The sequence below is a fragment of the Grampus griseus genome (genome assembly GCF_964374135.1).
Source record: "Grampus griseus genome assembly, chromosome: 6".
NCBI lineage: Eukaryota > Metazoa > Chordata > Mammalia > Artiodactyla > Delphinidae > Grampus > Grampus griseus.
In genome coordinates this window covers 11,423,726-11,447,432 of record NC_139000.1, presented here as the reverse complement: position 1 = coordinate 11,447,432, position 23,707 = coordinate 11,423,726, and the positions used below count along the sequence as shown (strand labels likewise).

Genomic DNA, 23,707 nt, shown 5'->3' with positions numbered 1-23,707 from the left:
TCTTGCAGTTAATAAACAGATACCAATCTCCACAGGCCTGTAATCATCCTTATGTCAGATGTCAAAAAGTCCTTTCATGAAAACAAGAGATGGGAGAGAGACTGCTATCACACAAACAGAAACTTCCAATATGGAGCCTAATCACAAAACCCACTCAGGCTCCAAAAATTACCAGCCTTAACTCTGAGTTTCTGGAGTGAAAGTTTGGGGTGACAAGGGCTTCACAGCCGTCCTTGCCAAGTCTCCCCTTCTCGGTTAGAGCTGTCAGCACCGTTGCTCTCGGTCAGGCTGGTGACAGTTCTTGAAAGGGTTAGAGTTTGAGAGGAAGTTGAAAAGAGGATCTTGGGTCAGCTTCCACGGGAAAGAGTGAAACACCTAATAAATCCTCTAAGCAAACAAGAAAGGAGGGCTGCGACCTGAGATGGCAGCTGGAAAGAACAACTGGCCAGAATAAACACTGATTTTTTTCTTAAATGAAACTTTTCAATTATAAAAAAACTATACTTTTTCATTGTGTCGATAGAAATATTTGAAAGCATGGAAAATAAAGATCATGCGGAATTCCTCCCCTCCTCCCCAACACAAATCACTGTTAACATTCTGGTGTATTTCCTTTCAGATTTCTGCCTCTCTATATGTATGTATGTATGTATGTGTGTGTGTGTATCTAATTTTTGTGTCATATATACACATAATTTTTGTTTGTTTTTGTAAAACTGGAATCATACATATATAACATCTATTTTAGGGGAAGTTATTAAGCCTCTAGGGGCCTTGGTTTACTGACCTATGAAATGGAACTAATAATACCTGCCTTACAGGGTTGCTGGAAAAATTAAATGAGATCACAGATGTAAGGAGATGGTCCAACGAGTGGGGGCCAAAGGAGAGATTCAGCAGTGGCAACTGTTGTTATCACTGATGTTACTGACAGAGCATTTTCTCTCCATAGTTTTGGGGCTCTAAGCTGCTGGTTTTCAACTAGCTAACAATTTGGCAACTGAAACCTTCCAAATAATGGAAAGTGAAAGCTGTACCATTAGGGAGGCAGAGGGACTCCAATGACTTTCTCAGCTCCACCAATCCCTGCACACAAAAGCCCCTGGGTGTTCCTACCTGAAGCATCGAGACACACAGGTGAGTCTCTTCCAGGGAGAACTCTAAGGTTTCCCTGTAGAGCACATGTCTGGGGTGAGGTGTGTGGGGGACCCTGAGGCACATGTCTGTAGGGAAGGGACCTCTGTCTGTGTGTGTAAGTATGGGGCCATGTATTGCGGAGGGGGGGTGGTGCCTGTGAAGGGTGCTGTATGTCAGGGCTGGGGCACTGTGTCAGCAGATCCTCTGTGCTTAAGGGGACTGGGTGTCACTGTGTGAGTCTGTCTTAGGGGACATATGTCCCCTTTCCCACCTCTTCTTTCTATCTCCCTTCCACCTTCCCTGGGTATGCTTGTTCTTTCTCTCCCCTTGCCTCTTTCCTCCTCTCTGGCAGCTGTGTCTGCCTCTGCCCAGCCCCCCAATCTTTCATTCAAACAGAGAACTGGATAGAGAACACGGTCCTTTCCTTTGAGATACGTGACAGCAGAAAAAACCAATAAAGTTGGTTCAGAAGCTCAAAAGAAGCAACAAATCTATACAGAGAAATTGCCCTTTAATCTCATGAGAGGTAGGAGAAAGGCATGGATAAAGAGACCCACCTTGATAAGAAAGATACACACTAAAGAGAGAAATGAGCCAATTCACTTAGTGCTATGCACTAGAGAGGGCCGCTGATCTTCACTTCACGGCCCTGAGCTACAACTTCGCTGAACCCATGGCTTCTTGGGATGAGGATGAGCCCAACACATAACATGAGAAGGACTCCTGAATACCTTTAAATTCCCAGGATAATTTGGCTACCTGGGTGAACCTTTTCACTGAGAGGACTGCAAAACGGGCTGGAGATCCTGGCAAAAATTATGACTGACCTGGACTCAATCTCTCTGAACCAATGGTAAATGTCCTGAATCATCTGTTCTTAAGTAACAGGGCTGTGACCCCTCAAATGGGGCCCTCTCTCCTGAAGCTCTCAATTTCTGGCAGACAGTGCACAGCCTTTTCTATACATGTGTATCGCTCCCTTATCAACTTCTGCTGACTTGAGCTGTATGGAGATAATGTCTTTAATCATAATACACTGGGGAAAGAAATTATTTATAAGGACATTAGATCACACAGTCTTTTTTGTTAATCTACTGGAGACAGAAAGTGATGAAGATGATGATTCTGCAGAAACATTTACTGAGCATCTACTACGAGCCAGCTTTTCTACATGGTATCCTTTCACGTTATTTCATATCATCTTCACATAATTATGTATAGAACAACTTTATTTTGCAGATGAGAAAACAAAGCTTTTAGCCAAGTGACTTGCCCAAGTGGTTAGCTGACTCTAAAGCAAGTCAGCCTCCCTCCCTCCCTCCTCCCCTCTCTCCTTCCACTAAAACACATTTCACTGAATAGTGAAATTCCCCTCAAAAGACTTCAGAGAGTTTTGAAGGCTGGTTTGTGCTCTCAAAGCACAGCTGAGGGCAAGTCTTACAAAACGTGCCACGGCACGGCTGAAACTTGAAGACCTTGGGGATCTCAATTGTTCTTGACACCAGTTTCCAATGTGTCTTAGGAAAAAAAAGAATCACACAACTCCTTGGTGCTTTGGTTTCCCTACACTGAGGAATGCAGAAGGTATTATCTATCCACTTGAACTCTTAAGAATGCCATGACATATATGAAAAGCTGTTTGGAAACAAAGAGGCCATGCAATCAGGTGATCTAAAATTCAGATCACTTTGAAGTTAGTATTTTTAATTTAGAGTCACCAACTGCCTTACAAGTTATAGACCTAACTTGCCTGGTCAGTCTCTGGAGAAGGAAAAGCAGAGGACAGGGTAAGCAGTGGCCTTACCAGCAGTAGTCCAGCAGATGTGGAGGCAGGACGGGGATGTACACGTGCTGCCAGAACATGGGGTAGAGCATCGCAGCAGACCCATGGATGCAAGCAGTCAACTGCAACGGAAGCAAATTAGAGATTCAGAGCTAAACAATTAAAGTCAGGAGACACTGTCATTTGAGTTCAGCAATAAAACTAAATATATACTTATCAATATATTTAAAATTATAAGTTAACTCAATGACCCTAATTCAAATTTAATAAGAGCTTCCTTTTCCAAACAATGTATTTTTTTCATGATTATGAAGCTAATTCACAATGACGGTAGAAAAATCTAGAAAATGGAGAAAGGGATAAAAGGAAAGTCTTCACCATCTGAAAATAATTTAACATTTTGGGGTATTACATGCATATGGATTTTTCTAATAAAAATCAGGATTACTGTAAAGACAGTGTTGATTTGCCCTTAAGTTAACATTATTTGCCAGCATTTTCCCCATATCTTTAAACATTCTTAGAAAACATGTTTTCATGCCACTCAATGAATTTCCCATACTATATTTAACCACTCTTCCATCATTAATTCATATAATCGGATCAGGTCGATAATTTTTATATATGGTTCCTAGATGCAGAATTTAAAGACAAAGGTTATAAATATTTTAAGGCACTTAATAAATATAATAATTGTATTAATATAATAAATAGAGAAGGATTGAGGCTCTTTCTACCCCCCCACCCATGTACTGGAATGCTGGCCTCCCTGTACCTCACTGTACCTATCTTCATTTTATTTTTATTTCTCTGATCATGACTGAAGCTGAACATCTTGTTATATGTTCTAAACTATATTTCTTAAGTAAATGGTCTGTTCATATTCTTAGTCCACTTTTTCTAATGAGAATTAGCATTTTTTAATTGATTTAAAAGCAAATACTGGATATGCAAAGCATAGTAATCCTTTGCAATGTTTTTGAAAATAATTTATCCTTATTTAATTTTCTTTGAATTTTTGGGTAAAGAGAAGGTTTAAATAATTACATGGGCAAATATTTTCCTTCATGATGGTTTCCACTGCTTTTATACTAAGAAAGTCCTCCAAATTTTTCCTCAGCATTTAACTCTTTAATCCAGCTGGAATTAATTTAGGTTTAAGGACTGAGGTGAGAATTTATTTTTTCCACTTAGTTAATCAAGTGCTCCAGCACTGTTTACTGACTAATCCTTCCACTCCCTCCTCTTCTGACTTGTCCCTATTTCATATTTCCTTTTTTTCTTAAGAGCTAGACACTTCATACAATCAGTATTTTATATAACAGAAAAATTAGGAAACAAAGATACAATGGAATAAAATTGCTACAAAATTCAATATGGTGAAAGAAGGAAAAAAACCAACACCTTTGGAGATAGGACTATGAAGTGACAAAAGTCAACAACAAATGTTTCTTTCTGTCTTTTTTCTTTAATGTTTCTTTGGTTTCTGGGAAGCCTGTTCCCCTGAGGACTTTGCTTCTTTTGGAAGCTGTTAACTGGCCTTTGCTGACAGAAGGACATTTACGTGGCAAAAGAGTGACGCGCCAAGGCCCAGTTAAAAGAATCCCAGAGGTTAGTGTAACATGAACAGCTTTAAACTGGATATTCTGCTGATGGTTCACAGTTGAGAGCTGTGTATTAAATCCAGGGCCTAAATTTCCCCCTCCTTTTCCCTCCAGACCCTGTTCTTTAAATCAGGTACATGCCATGAACAGGAGCTTATCCAACAAGCTCGCAAGAGCAGTTCCCAGTGACTCTGCCAAGGCTTGTAGGTTTAATACATTTTTTCTCAACCCATTTCGGTAGGTTACAACATAACGGAGGCTGTCTGTCATAGTATACATGACTATCTCTTTGGGCTCAGAAGAGATAAAAAATCTTTGCTGGTATTGAGTGAATGGAAAATGAACCAACTTTACTCCAACTCCACCCTCAAGTCAGGCTGGAGGGTTACCCTGGCCTTTGGCCCCAGCTCTTCCTCCCCATCCATTAACCAACTGCCAAAGTACTCTTACTAAAGTGCAGGTCCAGTCATGTAACATCCTGCTCGGAAATGTACTTGGGGGCACACCTGGAACAGGCATGTCTTCATATCTTCACCAGTTCCCTGTCTACCTGTAAAGAAGCATCTCCAGCCACAATCTCTACTACTTCCTCCAAGTTTATCCTTGGAATAAATCATTTGCAGATTTAGGAGTAGTTATGTACTCCTTTTCCTCCCTTCTGTATTCCCACTGGCCCAGATCTGTGCCCCTAGCAAACTCCTCCTGCCCCGGGTCTCTGTGCATTACCTTCCTCTGCAAAGCCTTGCATGGCTCCACTGGGCATGTGCCCCCATTATTAATGGGACTATGACTGTATGTTTGTCCTCTCACTGTAAAGTACAGAAAGACCCTGTCTCTCTTTTGCTCAGTGGCACAATATATATATACATATGCATGTATGTATATGTGCTAGATAATGCAATGTTTCTTGAGTAAATAAAAAACAATTCACACTTAGAATATATTCACAATATAAAGATAGTCAGTGGCTTGGCTTTTCATAGTACTGGACCAACATTTTCATTGAGTCTCACAGAGTAGGGTGTGTATATATATATATATATATATATATATGACTCAAATTCCAAAATGATAACAGCAAGCTTAGAAATACAAATATGCCACTTCTGGAAAATCAAGTCAATGGATTCATCCATCCACTTATTCAATAATATGCCTACTCTGTAACTCTACAACACAATAACTAAATAAATAAAAGCACTTAAAAATCTATATGGTGCCATACAAATGTAAGGCATCGTCATCACATGTATTCATTGGTAATTCTCTTTGAAAAAGTCATTCAACAGAATGTTCTTGGTTGAGAGAGAACTTGAATACCTGCCTCTTTTTAGCTTAAATTGGTTTGAGTCAAAATACTATTTCAAGCGACACAGTGGCAGAGATCTTATCTTCAGACAATGTTCTTTTCATGTCTCCTTAGCCTCAAAAAAAAACCCTAGCAAGCTAAATGACAAGGTTTTAAAATTACTTATCCCTCATAAAAATCAAACTTTTAAGATGACTGATCATCATTTCCATTGTGGGGTTTTCTGAGGGCCAAAGCTCTGCAATTGGAGTAAAATGCTTTTACCCATTTGATTAAGAAAACAAACAAGGAGTTGTTTGGCTCTTTTCCAAAATACTAAATAGCACAAACAATGTGCATCATTTCTTGGAAATAGTGGCTAAGTGGACCACAGAAAAGTGTTATGACATATCTATGCTTAATCAGAAATAACATACATCCCATAAATTATCATTAGCCACTTACTTAAAAAAAACACAACAAAACTCTAAAACCAACCCCATTAAGAAAAAAGAAGGATCCTAAAGGCCTATGCTCATTCCTTACAGAATACAAAATTTAAAAGTAATGAAAGTATACAATTTGGATTGTAGTCAACAAAGGAGTATTGTGAATATTTAATTGAAGTGCAAGTTGAGGAAAATGATCCTATCAAAATCTCACTCAGTGGGAGAATAGAAAGATAGTATGTGTAAAATTTGCCCAAAGTCATTAGTCACAATGAATATTCATCAGAAGCCAATTATCAATCCCATTTAATGACACCCCAAAAGATTTTGCCCTGAAGCAGCTGAATAGTCTAAGACTCCAGACAAAACTAGACAAATTACACAGCCAACAGCCAGTCTAGCCAGGACACAAATTGTAAAGTAAACCACTGGTGGGTTTTTGGACTCACTTTTCGCAAATTCTGTCCTCAATTAAAGGTACATAAGGTCAGTCTGATTTTGGAGCTTTCTATATGGCTCCATAGTTTCCTTTGAGGCAAAGGGAGAGAAAGGAGAAGGCAATGGAGGTAGGACATGAATGGAGAGCCATCAATGATAGGGTTTGAAAAATCACAAAGACACATTTTTTTTTCAGTTTGAGGTATTACTTAGGGATAATGCCCAGACTGTCACAATCTTAGATACCAATTCAGCTGATTCCTAAGAGTAACTCTGCAATTAACATGGGGAAAAAAAAAAAAAAAGGAATTTCAACAGAGCATGTGCCACGCACCATGCTGGGGGTTTAGGATCTTGCAAAGTACTATTTTAGAGTTAGGTGTGTGTGTGTGTGTGTGTGTGTGTGTGTGTGTGTGTGTGTGTGTGTGTGTGTGTGTGTGTGTGTGTGTGTGTGTGTGTGTGTGTGTGTGTGTGTGTGTGTGTGTGTGTGTGTGTGTGTGTGTGTGTACACATATACACTCAACACCAGATTTCACAGATAAGGAAACAGTTTCAGAGGTGAAATAACTTGCCCAAGGCCACACAGCTAGTAAGTGACAGAACTGGGACTCGTATCCAGGTCTATCAGACTATAATGGCCATCTCCACAATGCATAAGTTAACTATTGTGTTGAGTGCCTATGCTGTGCCAATACATTATGCCCAGGATTCTGAGCTAGGTGAAATATTGTCCCTGTTGGCATGGCCAAATTATGTAGAAAATTATCTAGAATTTGCCTTGCTGTTAGATGACCAAATATCTAAAGCAAAATGCCAATTAACAGAAAATAATCATTTTAAAAACACACACAGAGCTGATCACTTCCTGAGGATTAGTTACATTTAAGTAAGGTGGTATAGTATCTTTAATCCATAGGAAATTCTAGACAATGAGGTAACGAGTATTAAAAGGTTTAGATTCCAGTGTGGGCGCACCTACTGGAAAGTCTGGCTTTCTGTCACATACTTTCATGGAGCTTCCACTAAATCTCTTTTTTTTTTTTTTTGCTGTATGTGGGCCTCTCAATGTTGTGGCCTCTCCCGTTGCGGAGCACAGGCTCCGGATGCGCAGGCTCAGCGGCCATGGCTCATGGGCCCAGCCGCTCCGTGGCATGTGGGATCTTCCCGGACCGGGGCACGAACCCGTCTCCCCTGCTTCGGCAGGCGGACTCTCAACCACTGAGCCACCAGGGAAGCCCTAAATCTCTTTTTGATCTGAGCAGGTCACTTCCTCTCCTGGGTCTCAATATGGAAAACAAGAGGCTGGACTACACGATCCCTGTCCCCCCTTCCAGCTTTGACAACTTTGATCTAGAGCAATTGCCATCCTTTGACATAAAGAATTCTCCTCCCCTGCCCCAGCTCCCTTCCTCAGCCATACTTGACTAAGCGTAAGTACAACAGACTCAGTCTCAAAGTTGGTCTTGCTTTCTCAACTCTGCAGTCACAGGGGCGCACCTGAAATTCATGTGCTATCCAGGAACCACCACTGTTCAGCCACCCCATCTCCATCACCTGACTGTGGAGAGCACAGCCTTCCTCCATGCTTGGTCCCTGACACTCTAAGGATCTCAGAGGTAGATAATCTCAGGAGACCAAGGGCATGAGACTAAAGATGTGAGCTCCACAAGGACAGAGACCACATTTGATTCTCTCCTTATCTCTAACTATGCTTGACACAGAGCAGGTGCTGAGTAAATGTTTGGGGAATGCTAGAATGTCTCCAGCCTAACATCATGAGGAATGGTAGACAAGATTATCAGACATTTAACAAATTGCAATTGCTTAACAGATCACAACTAGAAGCTGTAAATTCCGAAGAGGTATGAGATTCCAGGTTCCAAAAGTTGAAAGAGGAAAAAAAAAAAAAATCAGAGGTCAGAGTCACTATTCACATCCAAGAACTCAGAATGTTAAAAGATTAAACTGACACCTGCTTCATCACAGGGTTAGAGCCATTTGGATTTCTCCTCTGAACATAAACATCAGGAAACTGATAAAACAAAGAATATAGAAAGAGTACCACATTATTAACCTTAAAGGGTCACTTTTCAATCTACCCATTTCAACAAAAAATAATCCTATGTAGAACAATCGTAGAAAACCGTATGTGTCTTAGAGAAGTTGTTAGCTTTCTCAATTTGAGAACTAGATTCTTCTATTTAATCATAAACCACCCTTGTAGTCATAAGGAAATAAATGGTGCCATGGTTCAGACAAGTGATTCAAACAGTGTTTTGATTTTTATTTCTTCGTACATGTAAAACCCACTATAAGATCAGCAAAAAGTTTTAAGTAAAACCTTCGGGGACTCTGAAAGTTAATGTACTCAACCCTTCGAAGAGTATGAGAAAAACCTTTAATTATAAATGGTTAAAATTGTGTTTACTATAGTTAGTGAGGGAAGAGTTGGCTTTTTAAGAAACTACCGAAGATGCTTTAGCAGAAAGAGAAATTAGAAAGCCTCAGAAATCAAAGGCCTTCAGCTCTTCTAGACAGATGCCGGACATGTGAGTAGAAAGAAGGAATGTCCTGCTTTTTTTAGAAGTTGAAATGTAATGCTTTCTGTATTTATTTTTTGTAGGGTGGGAAGGGCAATCTATCTTCAAGGAGTTTTTCATTCAGTTGGGTGGAACTCATCATACCTCTTGCTTCTCCACTATTCTCTGGGGAAAGGGAAGGAAAAAATTCCCACAAAAACCAACACAGCAACATGGAGTCAAGTCGAGTGCCCTACACTAAGAGAAAGGTCATCCAGGCAAGAAGGAAGCTTTTCCAGGCAATCACCTGCCTACTCAATCACTTCTCTTTCTGCCTTCTCTTCTTTTTTCTTAAAGCTACCTACTAACTAGAGTAATCAGAGTAAGTTATTAACAAGGGTAACAAGTTTCGTGCCAAGATCTGACACTTCAAAACATCAAAGCAAATAAAACTGACAGAGAAAAGCTTTAGCTACCAAAGCAGAGGCAGATACTATGATATAGTAAACTACAGTGTAAATAAGCCTATAGCACCATACGTGAGGAAACTGCAGACTTTTTTTTTTAAGATGAAAAAGAAAAAGGTAAAATTACATTGGGATTGATAACAATTCATTTAAATACATGGACAGCTACTTCTCCATTCCGTGCCTATGACAGATACTCTGACTGTGGAGTGAGGACATGGCCTGCGGATCCCTCTGAAAGTGCAACCGTTGGCAGTGGATCCAAGTTGGCACTCAAGAAGAAATCTATTTTCATCCCCAAGTCTAGTATAAGTGGATATTTACATTTCTTTGAAAATATTTCTAAGATCATAATTTATGTTTAGCTAATTTATATATTGCTTTAATAAAGAATCTCATTTTTTAAAAGAAAGCAAGCATAACTGAACACAGAATCATGAGAACCTATCTGTCAGGCATCCACATGTGAAAAAGAAACTAAGAAACCTGCAGGTGGTAGGAGTTACTAGATTTGAAGGCATAGGGAAAAAAAAATTTCCCCTGCATAGTTTTGTCAGACAAATCCAACCTCAGAAAGTGACAGTAAATTCAGAAAGATTGAAGCTATAAACAGACACCACCATGACCACTTACTCAGCATTTACTATCTGCCAAGCACTGTTCTAAGTGCTTTACATGTACTATTTAACTCACCTCATCTTCACAGCAACCCTATAAGGTAGGTAGCATTATTGTTCCCATTTACAGATGAGGAAACTAAGATTCCTAGATGTTAAGGACTTTGTGTAAGGTCACAGTAGTGGCAGAAGTAGGCTCTAAACCTAGGGAGTCTAGCTCTGGAGTTCGTGCTCTTAGCTCATAGGAAACTGCCTCAGTGCTATGATCTGTATTAATCCGACAATTACTGAGTATCCACTATGTGTACATGCCACGCCCTCAAGCAATTTAAAATAGAACAAAATGCGAATAATCAACTTCAACACAAATGCATTAGGAAAGAGGTGCTGTAACAGAGATTCAAGTGTGCTAGTATATAAAGAAGGAATCGTTAATTCTGCCTGGGGCAAGAATCAGGCCTGCTTCCCAGAGAGAGAGGCAGGAGAGCAGAACCTGGAAAGATGAAGACAGGAAGCGGTTAGTCTTCCTCCCTGGGAGGCTGGTCAGGTGGTAATGCTAGGTCAAGTGAACATAGCAGCTTCTTAGGCCACTCCAGCTCTACGTAGTGATGACTGGAGACTTGAAGAAGAAATGACAATTTAGTCAATGACTATGTGACTAGTGAGAAGTGGGTGGATATGGAAAATCTCATACGAGTTGCCATGACTATTCTCTGTTTTTTGGATTCATTCACCATCCACTCTCACCAGTTGTACTAATTAAATCTTCAGAGCTCTTCCAGGATCTCTATTGCCTTCTTTGCTTCTGAAAGTCAAATCAGACCTTACTGCCCTGAAAAGGTAGGATTCAGAGTCAACATTTACTAAATGAGTAGTATGTGCCAGCAATGGGCTACCTGCTTTCATATCTATGGCCACTGAATCCTTTCAACAACCCTGAGGGGGGTATTACTACTAACCTCTTTACAGAAGAGGACAGAGAGTCTCAGAAGGATTAAGTAAATTGCCCAAGGCCACATGGCTAGGGAGGATTAAGTTACACAGGTAGAAATTGAACAAAACCATCCTGACTTGAAGTCTGGTGCTCTCTCCTTCAGCCCTGCTGTCCTTTTTCTTGGGAAAATACAGCAGAAGCAGGGCTGTCTGAATCATCTAGCTGGGAGAGCACATAGATATCGAGATAGCAGAAGAGAAAAAATGTGAACTTTCACAAGGTCTATACTAGCCCCTAACTACCTAGTCTAACCTCACATCACACGACACTTGCTCACCAGGGACCACACTTTCAGCTTGCAGAAGCCATAGGAAATTCTGAGTTCTTATTCTCACTGACTCAGCACATAGTACGTGCTCCAATTTCTTTAACGAAATCCACACAGATGCCTGCCAATGTGAGTGCCATTTAGGGCTTTTGCAAGTATATTAAGATGTCAGTGACTTGAATATTACCTGTTAGTGTTTTTTAGTAGAGATCTGATTCATAAGAGTCATATAAAAAAGCTATCAGTCTTATAATCTAAAGAACATACGATTTGTTTCACAAATTGACCACACTACTAAAATAATAAACAAGATACCCTGCCAATGTTCTCAATGCAATGGCTAAAAAGAAACATCACCTCTCTAGATCTATTTATACACATGTATCTAAAATTACACTGGTGGACTACATCAGCACCCAACATTACTGAGACCTTAAATAGGATATACTTAGCTCTGTCCTGTTCTAGACCTGCCAATGTCAAAATCAGAGGTCTCTCAAAGAGAAATATGGAAACAAAGAATTTTTTAGTGCTAATCTGTACTCACAAATATTTTCTAAACAAACTTAATCAGCCTCTATTACACAGTCTCAAAATGAAAGGAACTCTAATGATGCAAAATAATCAAAGAACAAATACTGTCTTAGAGAACTGTCTATTCACTGGTTCTGAATCTGCTTGTGTATCAATCATTTGGGGAACCTTAAAAAAATAGACATCCCACGGTCCCATGTTAGATCTTTTGAATCAGAATGTCTGGAGGTGGTGCCCAAGAACTTGAATTTTTAACAAATTCTCTGAGTGATTTCTAACACAACTAGTCCATGGATCAGAATTTGGGAATCACTAACAATCTGAATCCTCTGGCTAGTCCAAAACATGTGCTCAACGTGTTGAAGCAAGAGGCAGGAGAGGAAGGTAAGAACTAGTAGGGAGACCATGGCTGGTTGATGTCACAACAATTTTTAAAGTATTGCAAATTAAACTGTTGTTACTCTTTATATTACATAGTTTATATAGTCTCCATAACATCAAGGTTCTTCATTCTAGTTATAGTTCAACATGAACAAGAGAAAACGAACTCACACATAATTACATGGAGAACACAGTTCAAAAAGCAGTTAATTGTATTTACATTTAAAAACCAGAGAAAAACCACATAAATAAAACATACCAATCTTTACTCCTATTTCCTGCCAATGGAAGTTCCTTTCATCTATTTCTAAGTTTTTAATATTCTCTGAGCCACAATAAAATTTTATGTGATGGAGATTAGACAGGCTATGCTATTTGAAAGTTTGGCTGCAGAGTCTGTGTTTCATGCCACTTCATTACATTTTGTTAAGGATTTCCCTCTTCACCAAAAGGGATTAGTTTTCTTCTCACTTCTTTGAATACTCTTCTTAGGTTGTTAGTGTGAACTAGGTTAATCTCTCTCTTTTTTAACATATAAAAGATGAACAGAAAAAATGTTCGATTTATTTTATTTTTTAAATGGAACACTAAATTTAGTCTTAGAATTCTCTGTTTGGTAAGTTTCCAGTTACAAGGTCTTGGCTTCCCTTGAGCACAGTTTGAAACAAAATAATGCAGTTTGTTCCTACGGCTGGAACATGCAGAGTGGAGTGCGCAGGCAAAGAGGCCCTGGCTCTAGTCCAGTATTTCAAACCTTCTTAAACTGCCACTCTCATCTAGGCTTCAAGGGCTGCAGATAAGCAAACAGGATTAGTTACTTCTAGCCCAGAAGAGCTAGGAAAGCCTTACACACATCATTTAGATACCCAACCCACTACACAGGCTGGGGTAGTCACGGCCAGGTGGAGTTCATCAGGAAAGAAGTAAAGATGAAGCTAAATCTGAAAAACTCCCTAGTCCACAAATTGGCCCTTCTTAGGTCACAAGACCAGGTGGTGATAAGATAGTGGATGCTGTCAGTGGAAGTGGATGGGACAGGACTGGAGCAAGGCTGGGAAGTTACCCATCCCTTCACGCCAACACTGAAGTGTCTACTAAGGGTCAGACCTGAGGGTGTGGAGGGTGGGGCGGGTGGGGGAGAGACAAGTATCACCCACCACTCTCCAGGCCACCAATGTCCAAGACCTGCGCAAAGCCCACATTCTCTCGGACTAACAGGAAGACACTGACAGGGAGAAGATATTAGGTTTTTTTTTTTTTTTCCTTCTCTATATGACGTACTATCAGAAAAGTAGTAATTATTTTCACAGTTATGGGTACCACGCAAATAATTAGGTGTGGAGGCTCAATTAATTAGGTAACAGTCTTGCCACTAAACTGTGCTTCCTTCCTAAGAACTTGTTTTAAAAAGCACCTGCTGAATAAAACAAATACACATTCCTTTGTAAAGTAAATATGCTTTTGTCATCATTTAACTGGATATTCTTAGTTTTCACAACTTCTTGCAGCACCCCTGTCATAGAGGGAGCGATTAGGGCCAAGACACACAGGGGCTGAAAGGAACTGCAGTACACACAACCTGAAGCCACAGTGAGCTGGGGGAGACATGCCCCAGGGACGCACCAACGCTGGACTCACAGCAGAGGAGCGGCACAGGCGGGGCTGGGAGAGTCTAACAACACGCAGACAGAGTGGACTGAATCTGAATGGTGCTCATGGAAACGAGGCTTTGGCCAATAGGGTCAGTATGCCAGTTAGAGATTCACATATTGGCCTTCTGCTTCCCTGGTGCCAGGCACACAGAAAATGCTCACTAAATCTGAAGTGAAAAGCTTAGGTGTGCATTCCAAGGCAATATCCAGACTGAAATTCTTTCTGTGATTTCAGATCCATGGTCAACAGAATCATACCAAAAATATTTCTCTGGGTACAAGTGTCAAAGGGAACTCATGACAAACGAGCTACCAGGAGGGCAGTATGAGATAGTAAGAAGGGGGTTGGCTTGGAGCCAAGAGAAGGGGGTTTTAATCCCATCTCCGCTGCTCACTTACACAAGGCACTTCAACTTTCCAACTGCCAATATTCTCATCTGAAAAAGGAAAATAAAACCAACTAGTTCTTAGGGTTCCTGCAAGAACAAATGGGGAAAAAAAAAAGATTAGCACAGTAACTGGCACATAGTAGGTGGCTCAAAAAGGTTAAGTTAAGAGAATTTTTAAAGAGTGTGGGGGATAATTGGGGACCTGCCATATAAAATATAGAGCAAATCTAAAGAAGGGTGTCCTACATGCTTAATCTACGGATGCTGTCAATACGCTTTTGGTAGTCTTGGAGCTATGTACAGGCTACATAAGAAGCTTCCCTAAATACTACAGAATCAGGATATACCTTTTACCCAAACCAGCCTTACCAGCTCCACCAGCCACATCATCCACCAGCTTTGACTCAGAGTATCTTTTTGGCTGTTTATGAGAACTTTCAGATTCCCTCAAGTGTGACAGATACCCTTAACAATGTGTCTCTGGTTCTTGTGACAGTTCCCACACAAGGATTCTGATGTTCGTTTAAGAGGTGGCACCTGATAAACATAACCTGGTCTCCACAGCAAGCACTCTGAAGGGGCTAAGCGTCATTTGTACGTGTAATTATTGCTTGCTTCTCCCTTTCCTGAAGCCGAAGGCTCCCTTCCCCTGACACTGCATCATAATGACCCACCTGCATATCTGTCTCTTCTATGACTAGGACGTGACCTTGGGCAAGTTAACCCATCTCTCTGAGTGGATGGGCCAGTCTGTAAAATGGGATAATATTGCTCTTCTAGGACTTCTGTTGCAATTAGATGATATTATCGCTATAAAGGTCTTATTTTAGACCTACTTGCTATCCAGAAGAGTTATCAAAAAAGCAATATGAGTTAAACTCAGATATGAAAATCTGTAAGAAAAATAGGGCCTTTGTGTTAGAAGAAATCTCACTGAAGTATTTACATTAGAGAACAAGATGTAGTTAAGCCTTCCCTATTTATCATTTATAAAGGAAAACGATCAATATACATTAACTGCACAAAAAGAACAAAAACTTAACATTTTTCTTATACAGAATATGACAACATTATTGACCGAGAAAGCCTGAAATGAATATTACCTGACTCTGGACTAAATATGGCTGGGTTTGTCTCTATTGACGCACAGTCATTTTTATGGAAGACGGCACTCTGGGGTGTTCAACAGCTTTTATCTTTCAGATTCTTGATGGCTCTGAGAAGCATTAAGCCTACATCTTATCAAACAAAATTGAGAAAAATCTGGTTTGTCAAGGTATGACAGGCCACATCTGGATCTGTCAAGAGAGGGTCATCAGAAACTTCAGGCTAAAGTAGCCTTTGCATTCTCCTTCATCGAGAAGATAATAAAAAGCCACTATTAAGGAAGTAAAAGACAACAATTAGAAAACTTTTTAATTCTGAAATTGAAGGGGTCCAGAGGCTTGGATAAAACTGATGTCTGAAAAAAAACAAAAAAAACACCACCACAACAAAAAAACCCTGATGTCTGCTCAGCTACTTATCCCCAGAGAAACTGCACATAACTGGTCAGGATGCTAATGATCCCATGTGAGGTACAAGGAGACCCCTCCCCTTCCCTAAAGAGATTTCTACCATCAATTAGTAAAACTCAGAACTCAGTTAAGAGTCAACTGCTTGTTAAAAAAATTTTTTTTGAGTCAAAGTAATGTGTTTATAGTCTGAAAAACAAAACAAAAACTGCTACAGGCTTATACTACTGGCAAATAGCAGTCCATCTCATGATTTCTTGATTTAAAATTTTAAACATTAGGGCTTCCCTGGTGGCACAGTGGTTAAGAATCTGCCTGCCAATGCAGGGGACACGGATTCGGGCCCTGGTCCGGGAATATCCCACATGCCGCGGAGCAACTAAGCCTGTGTGCCACGACTACTGAAGCCCGCGCACCTAGAGCCTGTGCTCCGCAACAAGAGAAGCCACGGCAATGAGAAGTCCGCGCACTGCAACAAAGAATAGCCCCCGCCTGCCGCCACTAGACAAAGCCGCGGACAGCAATTAAGACCCAATGCAGCCAAAAATAAATAAATTTATTACGAAAAATTTTTTACACATTAACATTTGACTTCCCATTACAGATGTTAATAATTTATCAAAAACATACACATACACCTTATGCCAGACTCTGTTCTAAGAGTTTTGCAAGTATTAATATCAACTCGCTTTATTTGACATGAGGTCACTGGTGACTGAACAAAAGCCGTTTCAGTGGAGGTGGGGGCTAAATCCTAACACAAGACAGAGGAAAGAATGAGAGGAGAGGAATTAGACAGGAAACAGAAATATCTCTCGAGGAATTTTGTTCTAAAAGGAAGAAAACAAATGGGATAAAAGGAATGTGGTTAAGGATGTTTTGTTTTGAAGTTTGGGAGACACTATACCGTGTTAGCAAGTGCCTAAGAATGTACCAGTAGAGAAGAAAAAATAATGATGCAGGAGAGAGGAGCTCAGTGCTGGAGGAATTTCCGTAAAGTAACAGGAAGAACGCTGAAGTGTTACTTTCTCTATGAGGCACTCCTTGGCCATCTATCTAAACTGCAATCCCTGCCACCTCACCAGCCCCTATTCACTCTCCTCCTCTGCTTTACTGTACTCCTTGTACTTAAAACTAGCTCCTGTACCATATATTTAATTCACCTCAGTTATTGAAGATCTACCCTACTAGAATGTAAGCTTCATATGAGGACAGGGATTTTTGCCTATTTTGTTCACTGTTGTATCACCAGTACCTATGAAAGTGCCACAAAAAATATTTGTTGAATGAAGTCAGGTGGACAAGCGGAGTGGCTGGCCTAGAAAGGATGGACAGTACATCCACAATAGAGAAGGTGAGTGGAGGACTAGTGACGACAGGAGGTTGACAGGTGTGGTAGGGGCTGGTGCCACTCTCTCCTGAGTATTTCCATTAGATAAGGATAGAATTTCAGGTTAGAAATAATTTTCCCTTAGAAGTTTAGACACTGCTTCACTATCTTCTGGTTTCTACAATTGCCATTGCAAAATCTTGTGCAAGTTTGATTCTTAACCTTTGTACAAGAACTATTTTGTCTCTATCCCTGTATTGTAAAATTTCATGATAAAAGGGCTTGGTTGGGCTTCCCTGGTGGCGCAGTGGTTGAGCGTCCGCCTGCCGATGTAGGGGACACGGGTTCGTGCCCCGGTCCGGGAAGATCCTACATGCCGCGGAGCGGCTAGGCCCGTGAGCCATGGCCGCTGAGCCTGCGTGTCCGGAGCCTGTGCTCCGCAATGGGAGAGGCCACAACAGTGAGAGGCCCGCATACCGCAAAAAAAAAAAAAGGGGGCTTGGTATCTTCTTTTTTAACTTTTCAAGAATTCTAAAAACTATATACATATGAAAGTATGTAGATCATATAAGTGACATTTAAAGGAGAAAAATTTAACATGCCAAAACCCAGCACCTATTTCAGGGTTGGCCAACTACAGCCCGAAGGCTAAGTCTGGTGTGCCTCCTATTTTTGTAAATAAAGCTTCTTGGAACACAGTCACACTCACTAGTTTACTGATTGTAAATTACAAGGTCAGAGTCCAGTAGTTGCAATATTGGACCCTTTACAGAAAGGTTTGCTGATCCCTAACCTAGCTCAAGACAGAAAATAATACTTCTGATGTCCCACATATGCCTCTTCCCAACTATACTCCTTTCACTCCCTTTGAGGAAACTACTACCTAAATTTTCTGTTAATCATTTCCCCCCTCCGTAGTTTGTATGTATCCCTAAATAATATACCATTTAGTTTTTCTTACTTGAATTTTATATTAATGAAATCATACTGTATATTCTTCTGTAGCTTGTTTCTTTTACTCAGAATTCTGTATTAGAGACCCCACCATGCTGATAGTGTAGTTCATCTTCACTTACACAGTGTTCTACTGTATGACTATGCAACAATTTATGAGTTCTCTGTTGATGGTCATGTGGGCTCTTTCCAGGTTTAAAAAACAAAACCCAAAACAATGCTGCTATGAACATGCTTGCACATGTATCCCACTATACATGACCAAAAAGAGTGTGTAGGTATGTGTATGCATACACACACACACAATTCCACCCAGGAGTGGAACTGCTGAGTGTTGGGCATATGCAAATAGTTCTATGCCACATACTCTTCAAAGAGTAGTACATGAAATTCTCCAATACATCTGCAATATAACACTTGGCTTTATCAGACATCTAATTTTTGCAAACCTAGTGTTTTAATTACTGTAGTTTTAATTTGCTTTTCTGTGGTTACTAATGTGGTTGAGCATCTTTCCATATATTTATTAGCCATTTAGGTTTCTTCTGTGAAATGCCTATTTGTGCTTTTTGCCAATGTTTCTATTGATAGATTTGTCTTCTGCTTTTTTTTTTTTTACTGTAGTAGTTCTTTATATATTTCAGATATGAATCCTCTGTCAGTTTTATATATAGCAAATACCTCATCTCAGTCTGTGCCTTGTCTTTCCATTCTCTGAATGGTTTTTTTTTTTTTTAAGATGTTGGAGGTAGGAGTTTATTAATTAATTAATTTATTTTTGCTGTGTTGGGTCTTCATTTCTGTGCCTTTCTCTAGTTGTGGCAAGTGGGGGCCACTCTTCATCGCGGTGCGCGGGCCTCTCACTATCGCGGTCTCTCGTTGCGGAGCACAGGCTCCAGACGCGCAGGCTCAGTAGTTGTGGCTCTGTTGCTAGTTGGGGGCCTAGTTGCTCCGCGGCATATGGGATCCTCCCAGACCAGGGCTCGAACCCATGTCCCCTGCATTAGCAGGCAGATTCTCAACAACTGAGCCACCAGGGAAGCCCCTGAATGGTATTTTTTAATGAACAAAATTCACAATTTTAATCTTTTCCTTTACATGATGCATATTTTGGATTATTTAACTGAATCCATTTCTACTCCAAGATCAGAGATTTATTCTCCTATTTTGTCTTCTAAAGTTTAAACATTTTGCCTTTGACATTTAAGTCCTTGATCCATTTGGAATTCAGTTTTGCAAGTTGTGTAAGATATAAATTATCTCCCTTTTCTTCCCCATGTGGATTATCAATTATTGAAAAGTCCATCCGTTCCCCCAGATTTTACAATGCCACCTCTGTTGTATATGAAGAACCCACACACATGGTCCGTTTTTGCAATCTCTATTCCGTTCCATCAGTCTATTTGTGTATCCCTATGCCGTTACTAGCATCTTAGTTACTAGAGGTCTATAAAAAGTCTTGATGTCTGGTAAAGCAAGCTTTATCACCCATTCTTTTTCTTCAAGTATATCTTGGCTCTCCCTTTGGCTTTCCATATTAATTTTAGAATCAGGTTGCCAAGTACTATGTAAAATCCTACTGGGATTTTGAATGGAATTATATGTAATCTATAATATACGTCATTTATACCTTTAATATAATGAGTCTTCCTATTCATGAACATGGTCATGCTTTTTCTCTATTGAAAATTCATATTGAACATTTGAATTTTCCCTTTCAATATGTTAATGTGGTGAGCTATAGTAACAGATTTTCTAGTATTATCAGCCTTACATTTCTGGAATAAAGTCAACTCAGTTATTATGAATTATATTTTTTATGTATTTGCTACTGTTTTGTTTAAGATTTTTACAGCTATGTTACTCAGTGAGATTGGCTGATAACTTTTCTTTCTTATAGTGTCTCTTCGTGTAGTTGAAAGTCAAAATTATACAAGTGTCACAAGAAAAGCTCAGGGGGTGTTCCTTCTTTTTTCTAGACTCTTAAGGAGTTTGTCTAAGATTGAAATTACCTGTTCCTTGAGATATTTGATAAAACATACCTGTAAAACCATCCAGGCTGAGTGTTTTGGGAAAAAAAATTATATATTGATTCAATTTCTATAAATTAAATGACCTATTCAATTTTTATATTTCTTCTTAATTCAATTTTGGTAAATTATATTTTTCTGTTCATTTCACCTTAGTTTTTGAATGTTGGCATAACATTGATAACAGCATTTTCTTAATATCTAAGATTTCTGCTGCATCTGCTCTTTGTGCTTGTTGATTTACTCCTTTATTTCATTTTCGTTTTGGGAAGGAGCAGAAATAACTGTGTGTGTTTAATCCCCTACATTTATCTAAAGAAAAGCACGCAGAAGATACATTCTTCCTTATCTATCACATGGAGAAATAACAGAAACTACTACAAACTGTTGTAGTGACAATTAAATGAGTTAATAGATGAAGAGGGCTTAGCACAGTGCCTGGCACATATTAAAGGCTCAAAAACACCATGGGAATTCAATTCCACTGTTATGATGTCCTACTTTTGTTCTACTTAAGTTTAATTCTTCAAAGCAACAGTAACTGGTTAGGGACTAGACTCTTTCAAACGTACTCTTAATCTATCCAGCCTCATAAAGAGGCAATGATAAATCTGGTTGACAATATTCTCATTCTGAACCTCATTCTGGGTGTTCAGGCCCTGAGATTACCAACTACACTTACGAGTTTAAAACCAAACGCAAAACAAAGCAAGAGGTCTATTATGGGTTGTTTTTCCCTTGAGGGCAAGGGCCATGCTTTTATCACCTAGTATGCATTGTAAGCCTAGCACCTAGCAGGCAATTAAAAAATTGTGCATTCTTGGGCTTCCCTGGTGGCGCAGTGGTTGAGAGTCCGCCTGCCCATGCAGGGGACACGGGTTCGTGCCACGGTCCGGGAAGATCCCACATGCCGCGGAGCGGCAGGGCCCGTGAGCCATGGCCGCTGAGCCTGCGCGTCCGGAGCCTGTGCTCCGCAACGGGAGAGGCCACAACAGTGAGAGGCCCGCATACCACAAACATAAAAAAAAAATTAAAAAAAAAAAATTGTGCATTCTTGACAAGCAAACAATACCAAAAAAATAATAAAATTACAATGAAAACCATAAAGAAAACTCTAATGGTCTCACTAAGTTTGCATTATTAGGTGCCTTGAATTCATAGATAAACACATCGGTAAATCATAGGCCTATGATTCTATCCATAGGAACTTCAATAGGGAAATTCCCACCATAAGAAGGTCTTTCTACCCTCTCAAACAGTCAACTTCTCCTAGTCAATATCTTTATGTAAGTTTTACCTCAAAAAGAAAAAAAGATACTGTAAACAGATATTTAACTTTAGTTAATGACAAACATACGCAATTATTGAGGGGAAGCATAGTGATGTCTGTGATTTACTTTGAAATGCATCAAAAAATAAAATGGCTTGATGGATGGTATGAGGGATGGATAGATGGATAAAGATGTGCCAAAGCAAGCATAGAAATATGTTAATGGCAGAATCTAGATGGAATAACGTGGATGTTCACTGCAAACTGATTTCAGTTTTCTGTGTTTGAGAATTTTCATAATAGATACTGGGAAAAATATAAACTCCTATACTTAGCAAGTTAAAAAAACTAACATAAAAAGAATAAGAAAAGTATTTATATTATATAGGAAAAGTTTTTACAATATAAAAAGAGCTCATCCCAATTTATTTTTTTTAAATCAAGAGCCCTATAAGATAAATGAGAAAAGACATTAACAAAATGCAAATTGGGGGGGGGGGGAAACGCATGGAAAATGTTGTTACCTTTAACCAAAGAAATTAAAAATAAAGCAAACCTGCAATACCATTTGACGCCTATTTTATTAGGTAAATTAAAGCACATGTCCATGAGCACACACACAATCCTGGCAAGGCTGCAGTGCAAATGGTACACTCACGCACAGCTGGCAGCATCCACTATAAAAAAGCACAGCCTGTTTGGGAAGCAATTTGGCATCCATAAGTCATAGCACTTATTCAGTCCTTTGACCCAGTGGTCCCAATGCTTAGAATACAAACTGTATCAGTCAAATGCAGCCGAAAGATGTTCACTGCAGTGCTAGCTACTAAAGGATTAAACTACGAACTACCTAAATGGCCATGAAGAGAAAAAAGGTTTAGCAAGTGATGACACATCAGTATAATGGAATATGATACAGACATATAACAAATGACAATAATGGAAGAATGTGGAAATATGTAAAGTGTTCATAACACACGATCAAATGGGAAACTATTTATAATTGATTGTGAAACTACAAGAATAAATGAAATGTGCATTGACACTGTGAAGGAACATGAATAATTAATGAAAATGACATGTTACTACCTGAGGGGATTGTGGTTGATTTCTTCTTCTAAACTCTCCTTTAATCTTTCCGATACATCTTTCAATTAAAATAAAATTCAAAAGCCCGCCTCGACTGTCTACTCACAGTGCTGAGCTTGCTGCAGATGATGAGGATCCGGCGCTCGCAGAGCATGCTCGCGTACAGATGCAGCATGTTGTTTACGTCCACAGCCACAAAATACTCTGTCAGATTTCTCTAGGAGAAAGAAGAAGGGAGGTTTGGGGATTACTTTGTTTGTTCTTATTAAAAACGGAATCTAACAGAAGCACCCGAAACAGAAAATGATCAGAAAGCATACTCCCCTCTTCCCCAGTCCTATGCTTCCTCCCTGGGAGGCCAAATCTCACTCACATGTAAATCATGCAATGTAAAGTTGGAAGAGACCTTAGAGATGAAGGAGTCTGAGCAATCACACCTTTGGGTGGTGATTACAGTTTGCAACGTGAAGTCACATGCAGCACTGTGCTTGTTCTTCACGTCAGCTCCGAAAGGTGAGCCGGACAAGAAGTCTGCAATCTTAAAAATGAGGAAACCAAGGCAAGAGAGAGATGCCAAGATCAAAAACCCTAATGAGCAGTGAAGATGAGACCGCAGCTCATATCCTCTGACCCTGGGTCCTAGAACTTTCCCAATGCACTGTGCCATACGTCTAAGCAAAAGAAAGTACCCAGGGACCAAAACGCTTCTGGCACAGAGCCTGTTTCTGTCCAACAGGCCCCACCTGCAAAGGCCAGGCATGCTCCTCTCCTGTCATCACTGCTGGGGTCCCCTCCTCCACGGTTTACATTCTCTAAAATGCCTCGGCTGGAAGTAAAGCAATTTCCAAGATCTACAATTTCCAGGTATTTCATCAAAAGGGGGAAAAAGCCATTGAAGACAAGCAGTAGCAAGTTGTGACAAAGCAGTATTTTAAACCAGCTTTTGTGTGTAGCCTGCGCTTCACTCCTTTTATTAGTACTGTAGATCAGTACTCTTCAG

At 39.8% G+C, this 23,707-nt stretch overlaps 1 protein-coding gene across 1 annotated transcript in view; it reads right to left on the bottom strand.

Annotated features, from left to right (window-relative positions):
* Positions 1 to 23,707, bottom strand: part of DENND1A (DENN domain containing 1A) — a 293,403-nt gene that overhangs the window by 220,092 nt on the left and 49,604 nt on the right. Inside the window, exons 5-6 of the mRNA XM_082656160.1 lie at positions 22,814 to 22,922; positions 2,942 to 3,042 (exon numbers count right to left, since the gene is read on the bottom strand). Of these exons, the coding sequence (XP_082512286.1) occupies positions 2,942 to 3,042; positions 22,814 to 22,922 (210 nt within the window). The remainder of the gene's footprint in view (positions 1 to 2,941; positions 3,043 to 22,813; positions 22,923 to 23,707) is intronic.